General features: G+C 40.8%; 1 protein-coding gene across 2 annotated transcripts in view; it reads right to left on the reverse strand.

The window, feature by feature from the left end:
• Positions 1-25,900, reverse strand: part of MEIOB (meiosis specific with OB-fold) — a 32,912-nt gene extending 7,012 nt beyond the window's left edge. Inside the window, exons 1-10 of one of the 2 annotated variants that reach the window (XM_036826840.1) lie at positions 25,726-25,900; positions 20,488-20,564; positions 18,134-18,191; positions 12,922-13,053; positions 11,102-11,174; positions 8,722-8,917; positions 6,479-6,579; positions 5,524-5,576; positions 5,341-5,436; positions 899-1,000 (exon numbers count right to left, since the gene is read on the reverse strand). In XM_036826840.1, the coding sequence (XP_036682735.1) occupies positions 899-1,000; positions 5,341-5,436; positions 5,524-5,576; positions 6,479-6,579; positions 8,722-8,917; positions 11,102-11,174; positions 12,922-13,053; positions 18,134-18,191; positions 20,488-20,556 (880 nt within the window). In that variant the 5' untranslated portion in view covers positions 20,557-20,564; positions 25,726-25,900. The remainder of the gene's footprint in view (positions 1-898; positions 1,001-5,340; positions 5,437-5,523; positions 5,577-6,478; positions 6,580-8,721; positions 8,918-11,101; positions 11,175-12,921; positions 13,054-18,133; positions 18,192-20,487; positions 20,565-25,725) is intronic. The other variant, XM_036826839.1, reaches the window with a different exon arrangement.
• Between the last annotated feature and the right edge of the window lie 1,187 nt (positions 25,901-27,087).

Here is a 27,087-nt window from a genome sequence, read left to right on the forward strand (position 1 = left end):
GCAGAATAACTTATTTCATGCTTAATTCAATTGTTACTTACTCTCTTGAGAGGAATTATTAGGAAGTATTTCACCTCCTAGGATGAAGTTACAAGAACATGCCTTCAGGGAATGATTGAAGTCTTCCCTCTGCTTTTCCTCATTCTCCTGAGTGTCTAAGCATAAGCCACAGACGGCAACAAACCACATCCTTTTTGTTTTTGGCCACACCACGAGGCATGTGGGATCTTAGTTCCCCAACCAGAGAGAAAGAACTCGTGCCCCCTGCTTTGGAAGCGTGGAGTCTTAACCACTGGCCTGCCAGGGAAGTCCCAGCATCCCTTTTAAAGTCAAGCTTCAGTCTGGGGTCTGTGAACACATGACATTTTATGCAAAATTCTATGTGTGGGTACAGCTACTTTTCTGGGGAAAAGGTCATAGCTCTCATCAGATTGGCAAAAGGTTATATAAGCCTCCAAAAGTTTTAAACTACCTTTTTAAAAGTGGAAGTATAGGGCTTCCCTAGTGGCGCAGTGGTTAAGAATCTGCCTGCCAATGCAGGGAACACGGGTTCGAGCCCTGGTCTGGGAAGATCCCACATGCCGCGGAGCAACTAAGCATGTGAGCCACAACTACTGAGCCTGCGCGACTGGAGGCTGTGCTCCGCAACAAGTGAGGCCGCGATAGTGGGAGGCCCGCGCACCGTGATGAAGAGTGGCCCCCGCTTGCCGCAACTGGAGAAAGCCCTCGCACAGAAACGAAGACCCAACACAGCCAAAAATTAATTAATTAATTAATTTTTAAAAAAAAAAGTGGAAGTGTAGCAGTTACATAATAAGAATATATCTTTTACTAAGTAACTTTATAGGCCCAAGTTCTGGCCTTTTAAAAATTCAAATAATATTTAAAGGTCACTTACAATTTGTGGATTCTTTCAAATAACTGTCAATTTCATCATCCAGAGGATTCGTTTCTTTATTTTCTCTTATAAAATTCAATAGGATGTTAGCTTCTGGTGTATCTTAATTGAAAATGCATAATAAGTAAACAGCAAACTGATTATTTTTTAAATCACTGTAAATGATCCAAAATTATTTTTAACAGTAAAAAGTGAAGACGTATAAGAATACAATCAAACACAATATTACAAAGCCATTAACAATGTGATGGGGTGCCCCATTAACACAGAGAGATGTACACCAGATATCATGAGTTTAAGGAGCAGCTTACAAAACATCGTCATACAATTCCCTTTCATTTTAAAAAAGATACATGAGCAAAGTTATCTGGAAGAATATGTATCAAAGAAATGATTATCTCTTATGAGATGGTGAATTTACAGCTGATCTTTCTTTTTATGTTTTTATGTATTTTTTGAATTTTATACGTATTTCTTTTCTAGTCAGAAAAAAAATTTTTTTAAGGTTGTTTAAAACGCTTGCTCCAGGGCTTCCCTGGTGGTGGTGGTTGAGAATCTGCCTGCCAATGCAGGGGACACGGGTTCGTGCCCTGGTCTGGGAAGATCCCACATGCCGCGGAGCAACTGGGCCCGTGAGCTGCAATTACTGAGCCTGCGCGTCTGGAGCCTGTGCTCTGCAACAAGAGAGGCCGCGATAGTGAGAGGCCCGCGCACTGCGATGAAGAGTGGCCCCCGCTTGCCACAACTAGAGAAAGCCCTCGCACAGAAACGAAGACCCAACACAGCCATAAATAAATAAAAATAAATTTTTTAAAAAATTATTAAAAAAAAAAAAAAAAAAAAAAGCTTGCTCCAGACTTACCTGGTGGCGCAGTGGTTAAGAATCTGCCTGCCAATGCAGGGGACACGGGTTCGATCCCTGGTCCGGGAAGATCCCACATGCCGCGAAGCAACAAAGACCGTGTGCCACAACTACTGAGCCTGCTCTCTGGAGCCCGTGAGCCACAACTACTGAGCCCACGGGCCACAGCTTCTGAAGCCCATGTGCCTAGAGCCCATGCTCCACAATAAGAGAAGCCACCACAATGAGAAGCCTGCGCACCACAACAAAGAGTAGCCCCCCGCTAGCCACAACTAGAGAAAGCCCAATGCAGCCAAAAATAAATAAATAAATAAATAAATAATTTTTTAAAATTTTATTTATTTATTTATGGCTGTGTTGGGTCTTCGTTTCTGTGCGAGGTCTTTCTCTAGTTGTGGCAAGCGGGGGCCACTCTTCATCGCAGTGCGCGGGCCTCTCACTGCTGCGGCCTCTCTGTTGCAGAGCACAGGCTCCAGACGCGCAGGCTCAGTAACTGTGGCTCATGGGCCCAGCCGCTCCGCGGCATGTGGGATCCTCCCAGGCCAGGTCTCGAACCCGTGTCCCATGCATTGGCAGGCAGATTCTCAACCACTGCGCCACCAGGGAAGCCCAATTAATTTTTTAAAAAGATTCTTATAATTAAAAAACAAAACAAAACAAAACCTTGCTCCTCGGGACTTCCCTGGTAGTTCAGTGGTTAAGAATCTGCCTTCCAATGCAGGGGATGTGGGTTTGATCCCTGGTCAGGGAACTAAGATCCTACATGCCACGGGGCAACTAAGCCCGCGCACCGCAACTACTGAGCCTGAGTGCTCTAGAGCCCACGTGACACAACTGGAGAGAAGCCTGCCTGTGTGCTCTGGAGCCCGCGCGCCACAACTAGAGAGTCTGCATGCCACAACTAGAGAGCTTGCGTGCTCTGGAGCTGTGCGCCACAACTAGAAAGAAGCCTGCGTGCCGCAACTAAAGACCCCACATGCCACAACGAAGACCCGAAGCAGCCAAATAAATAAATAAATAAATAAAATACTTTAAAAAAAAAAAAAAGCTTGCTCCTCAATTTGGGACATGAGTATCCTCAGGAATAGTGAGATAATGTGCCAGAAGGCACGAATCTGATTTTGAAGAGGGGCTCTCTAACTCTGACACCCTTCAACTCCAAGCCCCAACCTCTAACACCTGCTTGTCTTCAGCCCTCCCTCACCATCTCCAACATTCTGCAAACCGTCCTGCCAATGCTTGGACCCCCTGACTCCCCTGGACAGAGTCAGGGTTTCTTCCTCCTTGTCCTGTTGTACCACAAGTCTTATCACTGTTGGTTCTTTCTCAGAACTAGACTGGAATCCCAGACAGGGGTTTTGCCTTTTCATTTCTGTACTTCAGTTATAGTGACTATCCTTCCATCTATCTGAGCATCCATCCACTCATGTACTTCCTTGTTCCAGAAAGTGTTAAAGTTACCTCAATAGTTGGCAAATAAAAGGCATTCACTAAATATCTGTAAATTAATGAGCATCCTGGGACAGAAGCTGGTAGGAAGGGTGGGGTGTAGGCACTGCTGTCAAGAGCTCTAAGGACAACAGGGTCATCCCAGACTGTCTGTGGGGGGACAGAAATTCTGCCTTCCCCATCTGATGAACTCTCTCGGGGCAGGAAGCCTGGACATGCTGGCTAGGATGAAAGCTCAAACCATTTAGAGGTTCTTAATTTCTATGTGGCATGTGTAGCCCAGGAAATTAGAAATAAGACTGATTTAAATAAGCATATTGAAATTCACACACCATTATACATATTCTCCTTTATATTTGTCTCCTTGAGAAATAAGGCATTTATTCTAATGATGTTAGCATTGCTCAAAACACTTTGACATTTCCCCTTTGAATCTGTTTTCAGAGCCAAACGTACAACATCCTTCAAATCTGTCTCATTAACTTAGTCTTGAGGTTTCGATACGATTAGTACTGTCAAGCTTGATAACCTTTTCCACCAGACAAATCCAACTGTCTTTTAGAAATTTTCCCAGACCAAATTTACCCTTAGAGGATGAAGATTTTCTATCATTGATGTTATTAAATATACTAAAAATAGTCTATTAGTCTATTAATAAAATATTAAAAATAAGAAACCATAGTACTCTCCTCAAAAGAAAAAAAAAAGTAATTGAAGAGTGACACTATTGCCCTGTGGTAAGAACAGACCATGGTTGTGTCCCCATTAATTTACAACAAAGAAGCCAGAGCAATCCTTTTAGAACTTAGATAATGTCACTGCCCTGCTCCCCCTTTCCTACAAAGTAAAAGCCAGCATTCTTTTATCAGTAAGTCCTTCTTGATCACCTCCATTTCTTCTCTGACCTCCACTCCTCCTCCTGCCCTGCTCTATCAGATCCAGCCACACTGGCCTCAGGGCCTTTGCACTGGCTGGTCCCTCTGCCTGGTGTGCTCTTTCCTCATTGTTAACCCCCTCACTGCCTCACCGCGTCTTTGCTCAAATGTTGCCCTCCCAGTGAGGCCTACCTGACCACCCTATGTAAACAGCAACCTGTCCTACACACACAGTGGCATTCTAGACCCTCCTGACCCTGTTCCTCTTTTACTTCTCAAGCATTTCATAATTCATGGATGTGCTATCTTTATTGTTCATTCTCTGTCTACCCCCTGCTAGGACGTGAGCTCCATGAGCAGGAGAGATATTTGTGTTTTGTCACTGGACCCAGAACACTGCCCAGCACACAGCATGTGCACAGTAGACGAGAGCTCAACAAGAACAAATCAATGAGTGTCGTATCACCTCCCATGACACTGCTTTTAAGGAGACAACATTCCTGCAGTAGATGAGCAAGATCCAACACACTTATATTTAAAAAGTCTTGTTATTTTATATCATATCTCATAGTAATTTTACTTTTAAAAATTCTGATAAGTTTGGTCAAAGACAAAATTGCTTTATAGTTCTCAGTCACTATTAATGCTTCGTTATTGACCAGTAGAGTGAACTTATATTTAAAATGATACCTACTATATTTATATCTTCTTGAGATTTTGAAGGATTATTCACTTCTGGGAATTCTGTACTCTTCTGCAGTGTTGGGCTGATCTTTCTATCTGCACTACAAAGCACTCTGAGGATGCTTAAGGGCACCAACCCCTCATCTCCCCAAACTTGCTTCCCTGATTTCATGCTAGAACAGCTTTAAACCCTTTAACAACCACTAACAATTATGAACTAATGATACTATATATATGTTCTCCACTCTCTAGTGCTGTTACTTGAATGCAGTAAAATTAAATTTATTTTTTAAATAGTCAGTAATTTAGGTTATCCAATCAATAGCAATGAGCTCTCAAAATCATCACAAGAGATGATGCTTTAAAAATGAGTCTGGTTTTTCACATTTCTTTTGTAAAGATATCAAAGATATAGCTCATTGTAAGTTTTTCAAAGTCATATGAAGCAGTTTTTCACTTTTCATTCAAATGAAATCCAAGCTTCATTTTCATTCTTAAACACACTGCACAAATATTGGAATACATGATGTAGTCATTTCCAAAGGGATAAAAAGTTTCAAATAGCTTTTTACCTGGATTAGTTGTAATAATGGTTTTTGAGATTACAGTTGCTGTCATGCAGTTCCGAAATTTGTCAAAACTTATTCTTACATCTGAGGCAAATATTACTGTTTGGGAAAAAAGCCATTTTAAAATTATTACACAGAGGGATAAAAAAATGACAAATATTGAACACAATCACTGAAGTATGATACCTGTTTCTCGTGGCACCCAGCTCTGTGCAAGTAGAATAGATTCATTATCCCAACTGCGTGTGTCAAAAAAGAAGTGATAAAAATCAAATACATTAGAAAAAAACTGGCAGTGACCACATTATTTACCAGAAAAAGGATGTCTTAATTGATGAGGTTAATAATCCCCCAAACGGTCCAAGGCACAGTTAAGGATTTTGGTTTCTCCTGCATTTTGCAGGGCTACACTCCCTATCTCACAGAAAATTTAACACCTATGAAAATCATTCCTTTCAGCACCATTCATATCTAACAACTTCTGCTCCTTCAATTCCTTCTTTTCCTATCACCCAGGTCACTCCAGGCTAGTTAGAACTGAGTGACTACAAGTTTAAAAATTTTGAAGTCACTCTTTCATGCCATTAAGGGAGGGCCCCACCATGGATAAACTGCTCGGGGGACTTGATAGGTTGAAGCCCTGTTTCAAATTACGTGCTTTCTTTGGTACCCAGGCATCTGGAGTCTAAACAGTACCATGTTATACCCTGTGATGCTTCAGGATGTAGCCCTGCCCCACATCTGGGAGGCCCATAGAACCCAGCCTGTGACAATGCTTGCTTTTCTACCATCTTTCCATGGCTTGGCTCCAGGGTACCACCCAAGGAATCACAGAAAGTCTGGCTTGTTCTTTATCAATGAGACTTAGTAAATGACGATTTGTTACAAAACAGAGTATAATAATAAACAAGTTACAGTAGAGTCCATCTATGAAATCCCATGCCATCTAAAGATCTCATTTTAAGATAATCATAGACTGTAATGACTCAGCATACAAGAGAAAGGTTTATTTTTTAAACACCATTTCTCTACCATTACTCCTCTCCTGATATGAAATCCATCATCTCCTGATGAAATTAAAATGTCTGACTTGGTGATAATAGCACAGATTTCACAGTTTGGAACAGATGTGGGAAGTTACCATATCATTGCAAAAGAAGACTCTGTCTCATCATAGAGTTTAACTTCACACCTCTGGCCTTTTCTTCGGTCTGAAGTTGTAAAGTATTTTGGCTCTCCAACCTTAGAAATTGAAGAAAATCATTATTTTTCCTCACCTAGAGATGTAGAGGTACTTAAATGTTTGTTGATGGAAATACTCAAATGTTTACCTTTTAAACAACAAATTAGAAATATCAAAATAGCTAGAATCACTAATATATATTTGATGATTTAACAGCATCTTTTATCTCTGAACTAGGTGTATTTAAGTTGTAAGTCACACACTTTGATTGAAGAGAGATACAGATATGTGTGCTTTAAGTCAAGACTGTGGGATCTTTTCAACATGTTAGAACAAATGCTCCATGACAAGTCCCTGGGTGGCATCTATGTGGATTCATTGAGGGTAGAAAGTACATTTTCAATATCTATGTATCCCCATGGCTTAGCGCAGGGCCTGGCACGGAGTTCATGTGACTGGATGAATTCATCTCTCTGGGCCTCAGTGTCCTCGTCTTGCTATCCCAGGTATGGATATTGATACCTCCTTTGCTGCCTTCCTAGGGACAAGCTGGTGAGAATCGAAAGAGGGATAAATGGGAATGTGCTTTGATATACCGTCTGATTCAGTCCACACTGTGGTGTAAGAGGATCATGGAGGTGGGGGTGAACTCAGGGGCCCTTCTGTGCCCTCAGGGAGTTCTCACATGGAACAGCAGCACCTCTGATGGCCGCACAGCAATGGCCCAAGCATGAACAGTCAGCTGCCCCCTATGCCACTGTCACCCATGCATCTGTTGTCAGGGCTGAGCTCCTTGGGAAGAAGCTGAAGAAAGAGTCACAGCTGCCTGCAGAAGAGAGCATCTAGAAAGAAAGTCAGAGGAAAGGACAGCCAGAGTATGAGAGAGGCCTACCATATCACAGCATGCAAGAAAACTGTATGAAAAGGAGTTTTAAAGTGAAGAGACCTAAGTAGAGGCGAGAAGGAAGAAAACAGGTTAAATAAAAACGTAAAGATAAGGAAATGTAAGAGGGATGGAAGCAAAATGGGAGAAAAAAGGCATGAAAATAAAAGAAATAATATAATCCTATGAAAGGTGGTACTAGACTCAAGGGGTGGAGGCAGGAAGGGGGACATGGAAAAAGCTGTTGCAGGTTTTATTTTCATACTGAGTTTTAGAAAATCCTTACTACATTGTAATATAATGGCATTATATGGAATTTCAGGGAAATTGAGAGATCATATCCTGCCTTTAAGTAAGATTGAACCTAAGTTGCCCAGAAAGGAATTTTTCCCATTTTTCAGTACTGTCATATCGGGTATTTATTCCTCCATCCTGAATGATACTGAGTGCTCACTGTGTGGCAGGCACTGTGCTGGGCTGGGCTGGGCTGGGCTGGGCTGGGGAACAACGCAGGCAGGCCTCTGTTGGCCTGCCATGGGGATAGTCGACACTCAGTCATTTAATATGGAAACGCAATTAGCAATTACTTACAACATTAACTATAAGTACCCAAATCTATTTCCCTTTTTTTTATCTTCTGATTATCATCATTCTGTATATTGAAAATTGTTCTTGCCCCTTTATTTGTGTACTTTATTTTGTGAAAATTTGCTCCCTGCCAAGTGATTCTAGTCTGTCCAATGGAGTTCAAAACTTGCTGCAATAATTGGGTAAGAGGGAGATGTGGAAGCAAAGGATGGTGAGACATTCCCCGGCACCCCATGGAGTGTCGTTCTGCCCTGCTTTTCAGCACCTGATGCTATGCATTAGCTCACAGGGCCCCTACTGCAGCACCGTGGGTTTCTCGCTCTCTCCCTCAACTCAGGACAGCTCTGAGAACATGCACTGAATTGATTCCTTGATTTATTCAACCTAAGCCCCTTCGAAGAACTTCCTGGAGATCTTAAAGTCAATGAATTTACCCTTTCTATTTGTGCCTTTTGTTTAACTCAAGTATGAAAAGCTCTCATATAGTTAGCGGATCATTTATGACTGTGTACTGCATTTAACATTCAAATACAATTTTATTTTGCTACTCATTCACAGCTAAAATGCTGCTTTCCCTTTAATGAGAAGTGTTATTTTCTAAATTCAACGGAGGATGGATCAAGATACAGAGGAAATTTTACTCCAGTTGATTATTACTTTCCAAACACAAATAAAATGATAGAACTCCCCCCACCAAATTGAACTTGGCTTTGTTGGGGTTTTAACTTACCGACCTCACAGCTGCAAGGACATTAATAATTCTCCCATCAAGACTGTGTCCGTTTGCAACAATGTCACCCAATGAATAATAATCACAAGACTCTTTAACAGGTAAGTATATCAAAGAAAGTAGCTTCGCATCCACTTCATAACTGGAACAAACTTTTACCATTGAGTGATTCTCACTGAGCAATAGCTTATAATCGCTAAATTGTAAAAACACACACCAGAAGTTAATATCAGATTATTTTCTAATAGAAAAATACTTCAAAGTTCACAGTCAAACTTTGGTTGTAACTTAAACTATATTTTAAAAAGTATATTAAGAAGATTTATACTTTTCACTCTTAGAAACATTGAAAAGCTTTGTAAAATATTTTTTGTCTAAAATGTATTTTCATTAAGAAAATGTTTTAAAGACCAACTGTGTCTGAGTTTTAAGCACACTAATAGTCTGATCTTGCACAATACTCTGAGTTTCATTTCTTTCTCTGTAAAAAAAAGGGTATAAAAGCACTCTAAAACATTGTGGGGGGGGAGTGTGATTTCCACCTCTATGACACTGACTGCCCTGCCTATGTGCTTTCCTTACCTCTGTGGTGCTCTGTAGGAACAGATGCACAATATTTACACACTTGAGGTGCTCTTCCCCTTCCAGCCAATCAACTCCCAAGTGTCCTCCATGGAGCCTCTTTCTAGTCCTCTAATCCAGGACCCCCCCACCCCCCGCCTCCTCCCCCTGCTACTGCTTTAGGTGTTTCTCTCATCACTTCTTACCCAAACTACTGCTTGTCTCCTAAGCTTTGTTCCCCTACTGTCCGTCCTCCTCAGGTAGCCAAAGTGATCTTCCTAAACCACGAATATGAATATATTATTTCCCAGCTCAAAAGATCTTCTGGGCTAGCCATCACCAAAGCACGAAGTTGGTACAACAAGCAAAGCTGTCTGTGAAGTGTCTCTGCTTCTCTCTCGAGCTTCTCCTCCTGCTGTTCCCCTGCCTATATTCCAGCCACATCATATTCCTAGGCTATAAAACTGCCATTTTAGAGAAAAACGTAGTCAAACATCAACAGTTTCATAAGGTTTAAACTACTATTAACTGTTCTGGAAAAGGCCAGGAGGTTTCATGTTTGTTCCCTCTGCCAAGGATGCTCTTCCCTCCCTCCATTCATGTGTTCATTCCATAAACACTTACTGAGGGCCTATTATGTGCCAGACCCTAGTCTAGGCACAGGGGGTACAGTGGTGAGGAAGTCACACAAGACCTATGATCTCACGGAGTTTACATGTGAGAGAGGGAGACAGATAAGAACAATTAATCAAATAATCCCAGATTGTGATCAGGGTTATGATGGTACACACACCCTGTATACAGGACGAAGTCCTAGTAATGCATACTGGAAGAGCTACTACAGACAGAGTAGGTGGGGGAAGATCTAAGGAGGTGACATTTAAGCTGACACTTCAATGAGAAGAGCAAATAAGATTGTTCTTTGCAGAGGGAAGGGAACATGCAATGCTGTTAGTGCAGAATGAGCCCAGGATGTTCATAAAGTGGAGGACTCTTCATGTGGCTGCAGAGAAATGAGACCTATAAGATGAGGTCAGAAAAATGGGTGCAGGTGCATGTGTAGTAGAGACTTTTGTGCCCACCCAGAGCTCTTTACCAGCTACACCCTTCTCTCTCGAGATTTGCCCTCAGCCAGAAATACCTTTAAGCCTTCCCTCCTCCGCAGGAGTAGGGGGTGGACTTCAGCCAAAAACTTGCAAATATAGGGTACAAAAGCCCAGGCCTCTTTCTTTAGGGTGGTACCACTTTGAGGTGCCACTCATGCTCCAGAGCTCCCATCTGGGTCAGGATGAGACTGGGCTCCTGCTGAACCTGCCTCTTTGCTCACCTTCCCCCCAATGCTATCCTTACAGGCTGCTTCTAAGGGCTCTCCCTCAACAAATCATCTGCACAAAAATCCTCCCCTGGGCTCTGCTTCCAGAGCCCTGGAACCTGAACTAAGATAGTAAGGCATGTGAAGAGAGTTATAAATTGAGATGAAAAAATAGATATATGACTTCCATGATTTACCTTTTCATTGTTCAGCTTTAATGTGACTAGAGTCAGATTTTTGTAATCTAAGAATGAGAATCAAAGTACTAAAAACAAAGCCATTTTTTATGTGATCTTACGTCAAAGTAAATTACTTCATAATCAAAGATAAATATTGTGAAGCAGAATTAAACTCTTAATTTTCAAACTGAAGTATACACTTTTAATAAGCTCTCTGTTAATCTGACATGCAAAAACTTATTAGTAATAATCATTCTGGCATAAACTTATTAGTAATAATCATTCTGGCATAAAGTAGTAATCATTCTGACCTCTGTGTTAGATTTACCTAGGAGTTGCAGGGCTGAACTTTTCTTCTCTTTCTAATTCCTTTCTTTGGATCAGGGGATTTTCAATTATCACTAAAACAGAGGGGAAAATATGATGCTATTACAAAAAAGTAACAGGATAAATTTAAAAAATGAGTGTACATAACAATGAACATTACAATGTTATTTCTAATTTTGAGTTGGTGTTATGTATCCTTCACAATCATTTTCTTGTGGCACTGTGAGCAACAGAATCCTGGGGTATGACCCATCAATTTGATCTCAGATGACATTTCTTATACTTTGTGTTTAAATCCCAACATATGATCCACATTAATATTACTTTATTGAATTACAATCAGTTACACTGAACATTTGATTTGGTTACAACATGCCCTTCTATAAAATAAATTGATCTTCACCCAATTCACAGCTGTCCTCAAAAATAATAGTGGTAGTTAGAAAGAGCAATGCAAAATTTGGGTCCTGATTTGAGCCCCACAACTTATCAGTTTTATGACTTAACATTTTAGGGTTTCCATTTCCTATGGTCTATGTTAGACTTTTTTGTGCTCTATTTTGCTAATTCCTCACACAGCCATCCCTCATTATTATCCCTCTTTCCAAATGAAGAAATTGAAGTTCACAGAGGTTAAATAACTTTCTTGAGGTATTATATCTAGAAAGTAGTAGAGTTGGAATTAGAACTGTTCTAATTCTATTTGTAATTCTAATTCAAAAATCTGTAATCTTTTTATTCTACCACACCAAAATCTTATTTACTTCTATAAGCATCATCAGATTTACACCTTTAAAATCCCTTATCTCATTCATCCTCACAACAACCATCAACATGGAACATAGGTTAATACCGAAATATATCTTTAGCTCTAGGTAACTAATGTTCTGGCATTCAACCAAGAAATGTTTTGCTTGTACTGCGCCCTGTGACCATTTGCAAAGTTTTTTGCCTTCATAGTCCATATGTTCAACTACCTTATTATTCAGTTAGAGAGATACTATATGTAATCCTGAAAGTTAATAATATGATTGGGTGCTGAGTAACTAGTATGGGTACTAGGCTGCTTGATCTGCAGGGTTAGAGAGGAGTAGTTTAATTGTCTGTGTTACCCTTTCCCTTCTTTTTTCTACCATGAAAGAGAGCTGGTATACATGCTTTCTTGTTTCTTGTATGAGGCTAGAGCTGTCATCTATTGAGTGACTAAGTTCTACACTTTAAAACAGGCACACTATCTCATTTAACATTCACAAGAATCTATAGGGTGTTAATTCATAGTTGAGACCCAACAAGATTAAGAAATTTTCTCAAAGCCACAACGTAATAAATGTTGGTACTTGGAATTGAATCCAGATCTACCTGTTCTCAAGGTCTTGTTCTTTTCAATATACTACACTGTACCATCAGAGGGCTATTGGGATGGGTAGACGATATGAAAGATTTGGTATTTTAGGCTGAAGTTTTCTTAAAATCCATTAAAAATTCAAATATCTTTTATCAAAATCTATTTAGCATCCCTATTATATGTTTACAGAAAGATAAATGATTAGAGCCACAAGAGGGACTGATGCAAAGTGAAATAGAAATAAACCAAAGATCATAGAGCTACTTAGTAAAAATATGTGATTATCATGTTTGTATGTTTCAATTAAATGCTGAATGCCTTGTGTTATACTCTTAACACTTGACTTTTTTCTGGTAAGGTTCTTGAGAATAAGAATTGTGTCTTATTTCATTTTGACTCCCTCAGTGTAGTTATCATAAACATATCATGGGAATAATACTGTAAGAGAAACAGTTTAAGAATCAATGCCAACTTACCGCACTCGCCAACACGAAAGCCATCAGAAAGTGATCTGATGTAATCTTCCTTGCCCCACGATGTTGCATTTACAAAATGGGTTGTTGAATCACGAATGGTGAAACTGAAAGTGTACCTTTCTGATCCAATATCTAAGGGAAAACCAATGCTTTTATTTTTCAAATGAAAAATTTTATTTTAACTTTGAACAAATATGATTATTTGATGCTAAAAACACTCAAACACATGGTGTAAAATATTATTTCAGATATAAATTATATAAGTTATGCTTTTATGAATTCTAAGCTGCCAAGGTAGATAACTCACCTCACTGTTACCCCTATGTTCCCTTTCCCCAGTTATCTGTATATTTGGAGGGAAATGACATGTAGGCTTGAACCATCCAGATATTAGCTTAGAGTCTCCATTTCTCTCTTACTGTTGTTTTAACCTAAGTCATAATTCAGATCTAAATTATTTCAAAACAAATAAATGTGTGCTGCTAAAAGATACCACTAGGGGTCAGCAAGTACCTTTTTTCCAAAATAAAATTTCTTTATTGTTTTGCTAATTTAAAAAGTAATATATATATTTTTTTAACATCTTTATTGAAGTATAATTGCTTTACAATGGTGTGTTAGTTTCTGCTTTAAAACGAAGTGAATCAGTTATACATATACATATGTTCCCATATCTCTTCCCTCTTGCATCTCCCTCCCTCCCACCCTCCCTATCCCACCCCTCTAGGTGGTCACAAAGCACCGAGCTGATCTCCCTGTGCTATGCGGCTGCTTCCCACTAGCTATCTATTTTACATTTGGTAGTGTATATATGTCCATGACACTCTCTCACCCTGTCACACCTCACCCCTCCCCCTCCCCATATCCTCAAGTCCATTCTTTAGTAGGTCTGTGTCTTTATTCCCATCTTGCCACTAGGTTCTTCATGTCCTTTTTTTTTTTTTTTTTTCCTTAGATTCCATATATATGTGTTAGCATACTGTATTTGTTTTTCTCTTTCTGACTTACTTCACTCTGTATGACAGACTCTAACTCCATCCACCTCATTACAAATACCTCCATTTCATTTCTTTTTATGGCTGAGTAATATTCCATTGTATATATGTGCCACATCTTCTTTATCCATTCATCCGATGATGGACATTTTGGTTGCTTCCATGTCCTGGCTATTGTAAATAGAGCTGCAATGAACATTTTGGTACATGACTCTTTTTGAATTATGGTTTTCTCAGGGTATATGCCCAGTAGTGGGATTGCTGGGTCGTATGGTAGTTCTATTTTTAGTTTTTTAAGGAACCTCCATACTGTTCTCCATAGTGGCTGTATCAATTTACATTCCCACCAACAGTGCAAGAGTGTTCCCTTTTCTCCACACCCTCTCCAGCATTTATTGTTTCTAGACTTTTTGATGGTGGCCATTCTGACTGGTGTGAGATTATGCCTCATTGTAGTTTTGATTTGCATTTCTCTAATGATTAAGGATGTTGAGCATTCTTTCATGTGTCTGTTGGCCATCTGTATATCTTCTTTGGAGAAATGTCTGTTTAGGTCTTCTGCCCATTTTTGGATTGGGTTGTTTGTTTTCTTGTTATTGAGCTGCATGAGCTGCTTGTAAATTTTGGAGATTAATCCTAATTAAAAAAGTAATATAAAACAGCAGTGGTACTGGCACAAAAACAGACACATAGATCAATGGAACAGGATAGAGAGCCCAGAAATAAACCCACACACTTATGGTCAATTAATCTACAACAAAGGAGGCAAGAATCTACAATGGAGAAAAGACAGTCTCTTCAATAAGTGGTGCTGGGAAAACTGGACAGCTACACGTTAAAGAATGAAATTAGAACATTCTCTAATACCATATACAAAATAAACTAAAAATGGATTAAAGACCTAAATGTAAGACCAGATACCATAAAACTCCTAGAGGAAAACATAGGCAGAACACTCTTTCACATAAATTGTGTCAATATTTTATTGGATCCATTCCTAAAACAAAGGCAATAAAAGCAAAAATAAACAAATGGAACCTAATTAAACCTAAACGTTTTTGCACAGCAAAGGAAACCATCAACAAAATGAAAAGACAAACTACTGAATGGGAGAAAATATTTGCAAATGATATAATCAATAAGGGGTTAATATGCAACATATATCAACAGCCTATACAACTCAACATCAAAAAAACTAACAACCCAATTTAAAAACTAGGTAGAAGAACTGAATAGACATTCTTCCAAAGAGGAAATGCAGATGGCCAACAGGCACATGAAAAGATGTTCAATATCACTAATTATCAGGGAAATACAAATCAAAACAACAATGAGCTATCACCTCACACCTGTCAGAATGGCTATCGTCAAAAAGAACACAAATAACAAACGCTGGTGAGAATGTACAAAGGGAACTTTGTACACTGTTGGTGGGAATGTAAATTGGTGCAGCCACTGTGCAAATTGGTATGGACGCATCTCAGAAAACTAAAAATAGAACTACCGTATGACCCAGCGATTCCACTTCTGAGTATATATCTGAAAAAAACAAAAACACTAATTTGAAAAGATACATGCACCCCAATGTTCATAGCAGCATTATTTACAATCGCCAAGACATGAAAGCAACCTAAGTGTCCATCACCAGATGAATAAAGAAGTTGTGAGATAGATATATATATATATACACACACACACACACACACATATATATATGCACAATGAAATTTTTACTCAGCCATAAAAAACAATGAAATGTTACCATTTGCAGCAGCATGGATAGACTTGGAGGACATTATGCTAAGTGAAATAAGTCAGACGAAAGACAAATACTGTATGATATCATTTATATGTGGAATCTAAAAAATATAACAAACTAGTGAATATAACAAAAAAGCAGAATCACAGATAGTGGTTACCAGTGGGGAGAGGGAAGGGGGGAAGGGGGGAAGGGGGGAAGGAGGGAAGGAGGGAAGGGGGGAAGGGGGGAAGGAGGGAAGGGGGGAAGGAGGGAAGGGGGGAAGGGGGAGGGGCAATATAGGGGTAGGGGATTAAGAGGTACAAACTTCTAGGTACAAAATAAGCTACATGCGGAATACAGCAAGTATTTTATAATAACTATAATGAAATATAACTTTAAAACCGTAAATCACTATACTGTATACCTGTAAGTTCTATAACATTATATATCAACTATACTTCAAATTAAAAAGTTTTTAAAAAGTAATACAACCTAACATACAAATGCACATTATAGATATCTATTGAACTGTGATTAGTGCTTACCTTTGGGGTGGGGCTGGGATGGGAAAAGTTGAGGGTTAAATGAAGAATTTCTCTTTTTGACTCTATGACCTTCTGCACTGCTTGAATTTTTTATGACAGTATATTGATATGTGTAATGTTTTTTAAAGTCAGTAAGCATATCTTCTCCAAAAAAGGAATACTGTACGGACAATTATAAAAAATAGTCAGGGCTTCCCTGGTGGCGCAGTGGTTAAGAATCCGCCTGCCAATGCAGGGGACAAGGGTTCAAGCCCTGGTCCAGGAAGTTCCCACACACCGCGGAGCAATGAAGCCCGTGCGCCACAACTACTGAGCCTGCGCTCTAGAGCCCAAAAGCCACAACTACTGAGTCCTCGTGCCCCAACTACTGAAGCCCGCGCGCCTAGAGCCCGTGCTCCGCAACAAGAGAAGCCACCGCAATGAGAAGCCCACGCACCACAACGAAGAGTAGCCCCCGCTCACCGCAACTGGAGAAAGCACGCACACAGCAAGGAAGACCCAACGCAGCCAAAAATAAATAAATAAAATAAATAAATAAATTAAAAAAAAAATAGTCAAACACTACAGAAATGGTGCCCTACACTCACCGTCTAATAGGTGAAAATTATATTTAATTGCTGTAATTTAAGCAAATATTTAAATATTGACCTTTTCTAATTCATATATTTCAAGTTATTCCTTTTACAGCTTAGAAAACAGAGATGCAGGATTTCTCAAACTATTCAAGTGGTAATTCTGATCTAATTAATTATGATGCAGTAAAGAGAAGACAAATGAGTATGGGTGGGAGATGACATCTTTGCTATTTACCTCAAAATTAACAACAGAATATTATAAAAAATAAAATAAAAATAAAGGTACTTATCACTACACCATAAGTCAATTAACACAGCCACAATTAATTGTCTTCTTCTGTCAAAATTACTGGCTGGCTGACTAGAGCTCGGATTCCCTCAGGCTGTTTAGAAGGACTTATACTGTACCTTTTAATAAAAAGCGTTGACACTTTAAAAGCTAATAATAGTGAATTGCTACCTTTGGCATTCTATAGTTTATCTCTGCATGTAAACTACAAAAGTTTGAGGGTCAGTTGATTTTAAAAATCCAATTTTAGTCTCGGATTGTGTTTCCATAGTCCTAAAATTCTTGCACAGTTCAAGCAACTCAATGAGAACCACTAAAGCCAAACTTAACTGTATTTTCCACATGTGAAAGATGATCTTTTTCCACTGAATTGTCTGGTTCTTTGAGTAAATACATAGATACTGCTGCCATACTTCTCTCGCTCAACACTGTCACGACATATCCCTGCTGGAAAACCTTCCTCCTTATCACTTTCTGTCTTCTATGAAGATTAACCTGTGTACTTGTATCTCTTAGGCTGATATTGATAGTTAACATGGAGTTCTTACTGTGCCTTACACACCCTTCCATGTATGAGCTCATTTAATTCTCATCCCAGCTTTATTTACCCCGATTTCACAGCTGTACATAGAATAGATCTCAGATGACTCGGTGCTGAGCCCAGTCAAACTAGCTCCACGTCCATCCTTTCAGACACTTTGATAACTGAGGATGATGAGACTACATACAACATCTCTCTCTCTTACCTTTACACCGGGTTTTACAAAGTGGAGGTGCTCAATAAGTACTCGTTGATACACATTAATGAGTTGACCAATTTAGCTATTTTAGTACTGTATACACAGCTTTTAAAATTATGTTTTAGAGATATCAAATAAAATCATTAAGAATGATTTAAGGCCACACATGTGGCCTTAAATCAAGTACTTTACCATGCAATAGAGAACATGGCTGTTGCTCTTAGGGAGTTAAACAGGCATGAGAAATTTAATCACTTAAATATACTTTGTTGTAGTCATAAGCCACAGTTGATGAAAAATGGAGCAAAGAGTTAAATAGAACTCAGCTTTTTCTGTCTGGAAAGCCTTTGACATCTGTTTTTCCAATAACTATGCCGATTATTTTCTGAAAAACAAAAAGGTTATAGAAGATGAATATTAGACACATATGGAGATGGTAAATTTAATTTCATGGACTTGTTACATTTTACTGGCTCTAACAAACATTTTTAACTAGGAACCATTTAAATGTATTTATTCCAGACAAACATCTAAAACAACTTCATAAATGTTCAGCTCCACAAGGAGTAGTACAAAGTAATAAGACCGTTAACTGATATTACAAATATAATCATTTAATACTTAGTATGTTTCTACTTTATTTTCAATCATTAGGTGGAGCACAGTAACTGCCCTATGCTATCAGTCCTTACTGAATTCATTCAAAGCACATGTATAATGCAATTTAATTTGCCATGGTCTTCAAAGCTTTCTTTTATATAGGGTTTTCTAACAATCCACATAAAATTGCTTAGCTTCTTAATGCAAACATGCTGGACAGTAACATAAATTAGATTGTAACAAAACTTGCATATTGCTGCTAATAAATCTAAGCTCTGAAGTCCTAGATCTTAAACCTTAAAGATATTAACATCTTTAAAATTTTTAATGTTCTCTTCAGTGACAAAGAAAAATTAAGTATTTTTTAAATGCTTTAAGAAATAAAAATAACTACCTTTTTCTGAAAGGATGAATTTATATCACTAATTCTAGCAACTGATTTCAACCTTGCAATAATCTGTTACATTTAAAATACATTCAAGGACTTCCCTGGTGGTGCAGTGGTTAATAATCCGCCTGCCAATGCAGGGGACACAGGTTTGAGCCCTGGTCTGGGAAGTTCCCACACGCCACGGAGCAACTAAGCCATGCACAAAACAAAGTGAGCCTGTGCTCTAGAGCCCACGAGCCACAACTCCTGAAGCCCGCATGCCTAGAGCCCGTGCTCCGCATCAAAGAGAAGCCACCACAGTGAGAAGCCCACGCACTGCAACGAAGAGTAACCCCCACTCGCTGCAGCTAGAGAAAGCCCGCGCACAAAAACGAGAACCCAACGCAGCCAAAATAAATCTGAAAAAAATATAAATAAAATACATTCAAGCTTTTAAGACTACCACATCCTAGCTGAGCTATTAGCTAGTCTTATTACATTTAGACACATTGCTATTATTTCTTTAAATTCCATATGCATGCAGATCTCACTGAATTTTGTTGGGAAAACAACTAATGGAAATATTGAGTAAGATTTTCTAACTGAAGAGGCAATTAGCAAATAGTTTACCTTTCAAGAAAAATTGTAAAATCAATAATTATTTTTAACATTAATAAAGTTTAAATTGCAAATTATTGAAGTTATATGTAAATTTATCCCATTTTAAGAAATCTGATTTGCAAATTCCAAATGTAAACAGCAGACTGCTGGGGGTAGGAAAAGTAAGGCAGTATGATAATTGCTTTACAATGAGTTCTTCACCTTATAAGATGATTCCACCTAGATTTCTTTTAAATAAATAACAATCTTGGCATACTTGACATGACTGATTCCCCCAGAACCCCTTCCCCCAAAATGAATTTTCACATAATGATTTCAGAAATACATCTTTTGTGTACCTTTATCTCATAAAAGCAGCATAATAGCAAGTATTTCAGTATATAACTTGTACAATTTGACTAGAGAATAGATACTGCTGAACGACAATGTTTTAATTTTATAATGCTAAATTTGAGTACTTACTAAATATTGAGTTAAAATATAGTACAAGGGCTTCCCTGGTGGCGCAGTGGTTAAGAATCCGCCTGCCAATGCAGTGGACACGGGTTCGATCCCTGGTTCGGGAAGATCCCACATGCCGCAGAGCAACTAAGCCCGTGCACCGCAACTACTGAGCCTGTGCTCTAGAGCCTGCGAGCTACGACTTCTGAAGCCCATGTGCCTAGAGCCCGTGCTCTGCAACAACAGAAGCCACCATGATGAGAAGCCCACGCACCGCAACAAAGAGTAGCCCCAGCTCGCAGCAAGTAGAGAAAGCCCCTGCAGCAACGAAGACCCAACGCAGCCAAAAATAAATAAATAAAATAAAATATAATACAAGTAAACTTTTGATAATTTTTAACAATCGCTAGTCATATCTACAATCTCCTAATCCGTAGACAAAAGAAAGATTAATTTTCATTTAGCTGGCATAAATACAAAGAAGTTTAGGAGTGTTTAATATCTAACAATCACTAATGCAGTGAGTATCTGTATACTTGTCAATTATACAAGCACGTGTTGAAACGAATCAATAATGTTGACATAATGTAATATTACCACCTAAAGTTTCAACAGAGATCAAATGAACCACTACACGGCTGAAACCTACCAGATTAGCCATATTTGGATGCAGGTCTGAAAGTGCAGTAAAGTTCTTTGATGCAATGGAGTTAGCCATTCTTTTACCTGCATATTAGAAAATATAATTTAGATGCATAAATTAAACAACTGAAATAAACCTTGAAAAATTCCAAGACTGAAAAAAGAATTTATTAGGAAAGTACTGGATATTCTATTCATTCTTTGGGAAAATTTTATGTTACAACAATGAAATGCAAGTTAGATTCAACCTGTAAAAAGCATGTTTCAAAATGTCCTTTTAAAGTTTTGAATGATATAGTTAGGTTTCAATTTTTGACTTTCACTTTTCAAAAAAATAATTTAGCAATATTTGAGCACCCTGCAAATTTAGTTTCAGATGAGAGATGATTCAATGGGACATTTGCAGATTTAAATATTTATTACCATAAAGCCTACTTTAAAAAACATAGCAAAACTCTATTGTAACCACCTCGAATCATGCATTTAGTTACACTGTGTAAGGGGATAGGTAGTACTTTATCCTCACCTCTGGATGGTAAGTAAGCTCCATCAGGGCAGAGGTAGCATCTTAAAAATTTTTTGTATGTGCATTTCAATGCTACCTTGCACATAAAAAGCACTCAATAAACAAATAAATGAAATGGTGGCTTGTCCCTCCATATCATCACTAGAAAAGGTTTTAGTGTAATAACAACTGTCAGCTACACCAAACTAGCAGATTTACTGCATTTCACTTCATATTACGTGGCCTCTTTAACAGTGAATGCCCTCAGCTACAGGCTGCACTTTCAGGACATGTCGCATAATACAAGTTTCAGGAAGATTGTGGAGTTAGTCAAATATGATTATGAATTCCAGCGCCACTAGTTTGTAGCCAAATGTTTTGAATTACTGAGCTTTAATTTTCTCATCCACAAAATATGGATAATATTCACCCTCCAGTGTTGTTGTGAGAATTCAAAATAATGTACGTAAGGTGCCTAGATGTTCACAGGCTCTTGACAGATGAGAACACTGCTTTTCATTCTTATCCAATGTAGCAGCTTCTGCATTCAAGCCAGAATAAACAATGGGGAATTAAGCAGCCTTAAGGTCCTACTTATTCTTCAGCCTAGTCTGATCTCGCTTACTATGCAATTTCAGTCTCTGAAATTCTTGACAAACCCTGATGGATTCATTCATTCATCCATCCACTCAACAAACATTTATTGAGAGCCTGTCAAGTGCTACACACTTGAAGTTAGAGAGGAAGAACTATTCAGTAGCCAGATTTTGTGTAAAAACACTATCCATCTACATATTGAGTTCTCCAAATTTTTACCCCTTAATATCTCTTGGTGGTTATTGACTTACAAGTGATATCACATGAACTCTTTGAAGTTCCTTCACTTTCTACTATTATTCAAAATATATGGTGATATACCTTAGTGTCTGTCTACCAAAAAAATGACAACTTGCTTCTCTACATGGACATTTTGAGAAATACAAAATTAACATGAAATAAAGAGCTCAATATGGTGATACAGAGATTACACCATTCAAGAGCAACTACTGTCCCTTCTACTTTCCAAATATATTTTAAATATCTCCTTTTCTCCATCTCCAATGCCATCTCCTCAGCCCAAGGCTCAGTCATTCCTCATCTAGAGTACTGCAATTACCTGGTTTTTATACATAGTTTATTCATTCAACATGCATTGGTTGAGTGTCTGATATGTATCAGTCCCTAAATCAGGATGGGGGGTGGTCAGAGAGGAGCAACGAAAACAGAGGGCCAGATGTGGGACTAGAGATGTATACAGCCTCAAGGCCACTGACTCAGATACTTGATAAGGGTAAAAGTAAAGAAGAGGTGGTGGTGAAACTAGTCTGGTTAAGGTACATGATGGCAATGTAACAGGTAATAGTTGTGGAGTGTCTACTATGAGGCTGACCCTATACTACAGACACTAGATACACCATGACCATCTCTGACAGCCCCCCAACCCAGGTCTCCCAAATTCCCTTCCCTGAGTTCTGTGCCCTCCTCCTACTTTTGAAGGGCTACCTCCCGCCTGGATCAGAGCCCAGCCTGGCCTGGCCCATTCCTCCCAGGGCCTTCCTGGTCCCTTGCTTTAGGTTTCATGAGGGCATGGTAGGGCCCAAGCCCCTCATGCTCCTACTTGCTAGAGCTTTCCTCCAGAGGACAAAGCTGCACTGCTTGGTCCTTACTGTCGTTGTGGCTCTGGAAAAAGAGAAGGGGACTCTGGACCCAGAAAAGGAAGAGGCATTGCTAGCTGCTGGCTCTGACCCACAGGTCAGCTGAGGCTGTCAGTCAGACCCTAAGGGCAAACCCCACCAACTTTCTGATTTTGATGCCATGGTCTCAAATTCTGAGCAGGCCAGAGTGAGTCAGAGTCCTGGGCCCAGGATGGAGGAGTTGCGAGCAGAGGGCTGAAGGGGGCAATTCATAAACTTTGCTGACATTTTTCCAGGGCCAGGAAGGAGTGTGTGTGTTTGTGCCTCCTGTATGTGCTTTCCATTCCTATCAGTACAACAATTATTCACGGAGGCCTGTGTGCCAGGTGCTGTGCTGGTGCCCTGGAGCTACCTCAGACCCTGCCAACAGAAAATTCCATTACCGGACTTCCCTGGTGATCCAGTGGCTAAGACTCCGAATTCCCAATGCAGGGGGCCCGGGTTCGATCCCTGGTCAGGGAACTAGATCCCACATGCCTCAACTAAAGATCCCACATGCGGCAGCAAAGATCCCGAGAGCCACAACGAAGACCCAGAGCAGCCAAGTAAATAAATGTTAAAAAAAAGAAAAAAGAAAGAAAATTCCCTTACCATCCACTCTGTCATCATTAACCTTTCCTCTCTTTCACCGCCCAGATCCAAAACAATCCTTACCAAGTCCTGCCAATTCTCCCTCCTAATTATCTCTTGAATCTGATCATTTCCCCCCATCTCCCTGACCTTACCACCCTCTGCTTCCACTCGTGCCTCCTCCATCTCTTCCCCACACAACTGAGAATTCTTTAAAAACTTAGATTGTCTCTCCCTTGCTTAAAACTCTTCCCAGTTGCACGCAGTTAAATCCAAACTCTGCTACAGTCTTGTAACGCCCAGCTGATCTGGCCTCTGCCCGTCTCCTCCTCATTTCACATTATTCCCTGCCTCCCACACCCCCCACCCCCATTACCACTCTCCAGACACCGCGGCTGCTCTCCTTTCCACAGATGGGACCTGAGGCCTTGGTATACACAGTTCCCTCTTCCTTGAGCATCCTCTCCAATGCCACCCTCACATCTTCCCAAGACAGGATCTTCAGCATTCTTTGGATCTCAAAGAGAAGACTTTCCTACTACCCTCCTTCAAGTATCCCCCAGCCTCTATTCCCTCTCTTAGCATTCCTAATTCATAATTGTTGCTTGTGTGCTGTCTTTCTCCCTCATTACAGAGTGGGGTCTATGATGATAGGGCTGTGCCTTATCTTGCCCCCTTTTGTGTCCTACAGTGCCTAGTTTAGTGCATCATGCATAGGAGCTACTGGTTATTTGCTGACTAAATTAATGAATGAGTCCTAAAATCAACCTGATTTGTAATTTGAGAATAATATTGCTATAATTAACTTTTTGGATAAATAGAACTTTAGTTAACAGCTAATTTTACATTTATATCCAGCATTTAAATTATAGAAACAAGTACAGTTTATATCCTGCTATTCTAGATAAATAGAGCTTTCAAAGAGCTCAGCAATGATGGTCCTATAATTTGCTATTTTACTCTGTGCTGGGGCTACTACAGAGAAGTCCTCTTTATGTGGTTATTTCTGTACATGGAAATCCCGCCAAACTTTCATCACAAACCAAAGATTTTTTAACAAACTTTGACAAAATTGGTCATCTCTCACAGAGGGGAACAGTTGCTCAATTATCTTTATAAATCCAATTCAAAAAAGTAGATTTTACTCCTTTTACTGCTTCAATGGGAACTCAGCAAATTTTGCACTTTTTTTAAGTTTTTTTTTTTTTTCCCAGCCCCATCGTGCGGCTTGTGGGATTTTAGTTCCCCAACCAGGGAATGAACCAGGCCATGGCAGTGAAAGGGCCAAGTCCTAACCACTAGACCACCAGGGCACGCCCTGTAGTTTGAAATTCTAGAAGAATGCTTGTTAGTAACCATTCAAGGTAGTTTCAAATTTTCTAACTAAAAGCTGTTTTGAAAAAAAGAATGAAGAAGAGAAAGAGAGAGAAAGAAAGAGAGAGGGAGGGAGGAAGGAAGGAAGGAGAGAAAAAAAAAGGAAGGAAGGAAGGAAGGAGAGGAAGGAAGGAAGGAAGGAAGGAGAGGAAGGGAGGGAGGGAGGGAGGGAGGGAGGAAGGAAGGAAGGGAGGGAGGAAAGAAAGAGGAAACATGCATGACTTGCATTCAAATACCATTTCCCAAAGTTTGTCATTTCATGCCCTCCTCACACTTTTGCACCTTATAGATGAGAAGTCCAGCGCTTGGCAAACAGGGATTGAAAGCGGTCCCTTTGAAACTCTGAGGTGAAATGCGACTCTCCCTATTCACTCTATGTTTTAAAATGTATTCTGAAGATTCCAACTCTATGACATTTCTGGAAAAGGCAAAACTATAGAGACAGCACACCATCTAAAGTTGCGGGAGGGAGGGGTGAGTCGTGGGTAGGGAGTTTCCGAGGCAGTGAAACTGCTCTGAAGGATCCTGTAACCCTGTGTGTCCTCAGGCATCTGTCAAACCCACAGAATGTCCAACACGAAGCGCGAACCCTAACGTAAGCCAGTCTCTGGGGGGAATTCATTTTTGAGTCACTGCAGGACGTGGGTATATATCCCGCATGATTACACCCCCGCGTCTGCACTCGCCGCGCTCTACGCGGACGTCCACACTCTAAGGTGTTCTGCGTGTTTCTACGTGACTGTGTCCCCGCGTGTTTGGACTAGAAGCCGACGTCACCTGCCCACTTCGCATCCGGGCGTGTCCTACGAACCCTAACCCGCCGGCTTCCACCGCGCGGGGAGACGGGGGTGGCCCGAGGGTCGGCCAGGACTCGGGGCCGGGGGCTCAGAGGCGCGGGCCTCGCCTTCGCCACCACCTGCCAAGCGCGCGGGCAGCTGGGAGGGGAGGCCGCTCCCACCGCGGACGCCGCAGCCCTGAGATCCGCCCTCAGGAGCGGACGAGAGCCAGCCATCCACCGCCCACAGCCGCGCGGGACCCGCCGCCCGCCGCCACCAGGCTTCACCTCAGGCGTCCGCGCCGGCTTCTCCCTGGAGCGCTCGCTTAGCCGCTCCTCGCACCTGGACAGCGGTCCACCACACACAGGCCCCGCCTGGCCGCTTCTCCACAGCGCGTTCGGCCCACAACCCAACAGCTCGACTACCGTCGCGCGAGGAAGGCCGCGCGACCGTTAGCGCAGGCCCCGCCCCTCCTCGCGCTGGCCCCGCCCGTCCCGAGAGCCGACTCCACCCACGCCGACTCTGCCCCGCCCCCGCCGACCTCAGACTTCGCCCCCGAATCCGCCCCTCCCCGCCCCTCCCCGCCCCACGAGCTTCGACTCCACCCACGCCCGGGCTCTGCTCCGACCCCCAGATCCGACCCCACCCCCGCCCCGCCCCCGAACTCCGATTCCACACACGCCCTGACACCCCCAGAGTTCTAACTCCTATCCAACCCCGCCCCTGCGCCCTGACTCCGCCCTCGGCCCTGCCCTGTTCCCTCGGGCCGCCTTGAGGGCCTCAGTCCTTCTGGAGTGCGGGTCATGAGGAGCGAGACTCCGGGAGGCTGGGCGCGAGTGGTTCCCGTTTCTTTCCTTTCCCGGGGGCCCAAGCCTGTCCTCCAGACTCGAGGACCCTCCGGGGCGGGAGTCCGGGGTGCTAAGAACCAGGCGCCCAGGAAGATGCTGGGGATCTTTTCTGCTGAAACACGGCAGAAATGCAGGAGGCGTTGCTATAGAAAGTGCAGCAGCTGAATGCACACCTACAAACAAGTGCTAGTGAAACCGGGGAAATCTGGAAAAGACTGGGTGTGTCTACTTCAGTAACCTAGTTGTGAGCTTGCAGGATGTTCTGATTGGGGAGAAGTGGATCAAGTGTAACAGGGATCTCTATTATTTCTTACACTGCGTGTGACTCTATCTCAAAAGAATAGTGCATGGAAGGAAAGGGTGCATGATTGCTTATAAGGTTTTTAGAAGGGGAATGGGTGCTGGATGCAGACCCTGTCACCTGATGGGGGAGTGTAAAGGAAGGCCAGGCTGCTAGAACAATAACGATAAATACTGATGATGCTATTTATATCATTTCAGATATATACATATAGATATACACTATATGTATAATTTGATGTGCTAAATATTGAGCTTAGGTGAACCTGACAAAACATCGCTAGCTTTTTAGTACCATTTGGAAATCTTTTTAGTCTAATGACTTATAAACTAATTTTTGTTAATAGAGTACTAATCAGGGGCAAATAAGTTAAGATCCAATAACAAAATCCTTTAAATTTGTCACAAACTACTGTCCACATGTAGCATTACTTAAATTATTGAGCTTCTTTCTTTAAAAGGAAAAACAACTTTGATACTTATTACACAACCATATACGAC

This window comes from Balaenoptera musculus, chromosome 15 (assembly GCF_009873245.2).
Source record: "Balaenoptera musculus isolate JJ_BM4_2016_0621 chromosome 15, mBalMus1.pri.v3, whole genome shotgun sequence".
NCBI lineage: Eukaryota > Metazoa > Chordata > Mammalia > Artiodactyla > Balaenopteridae > Balaenoptera > Balaenoptera musculus.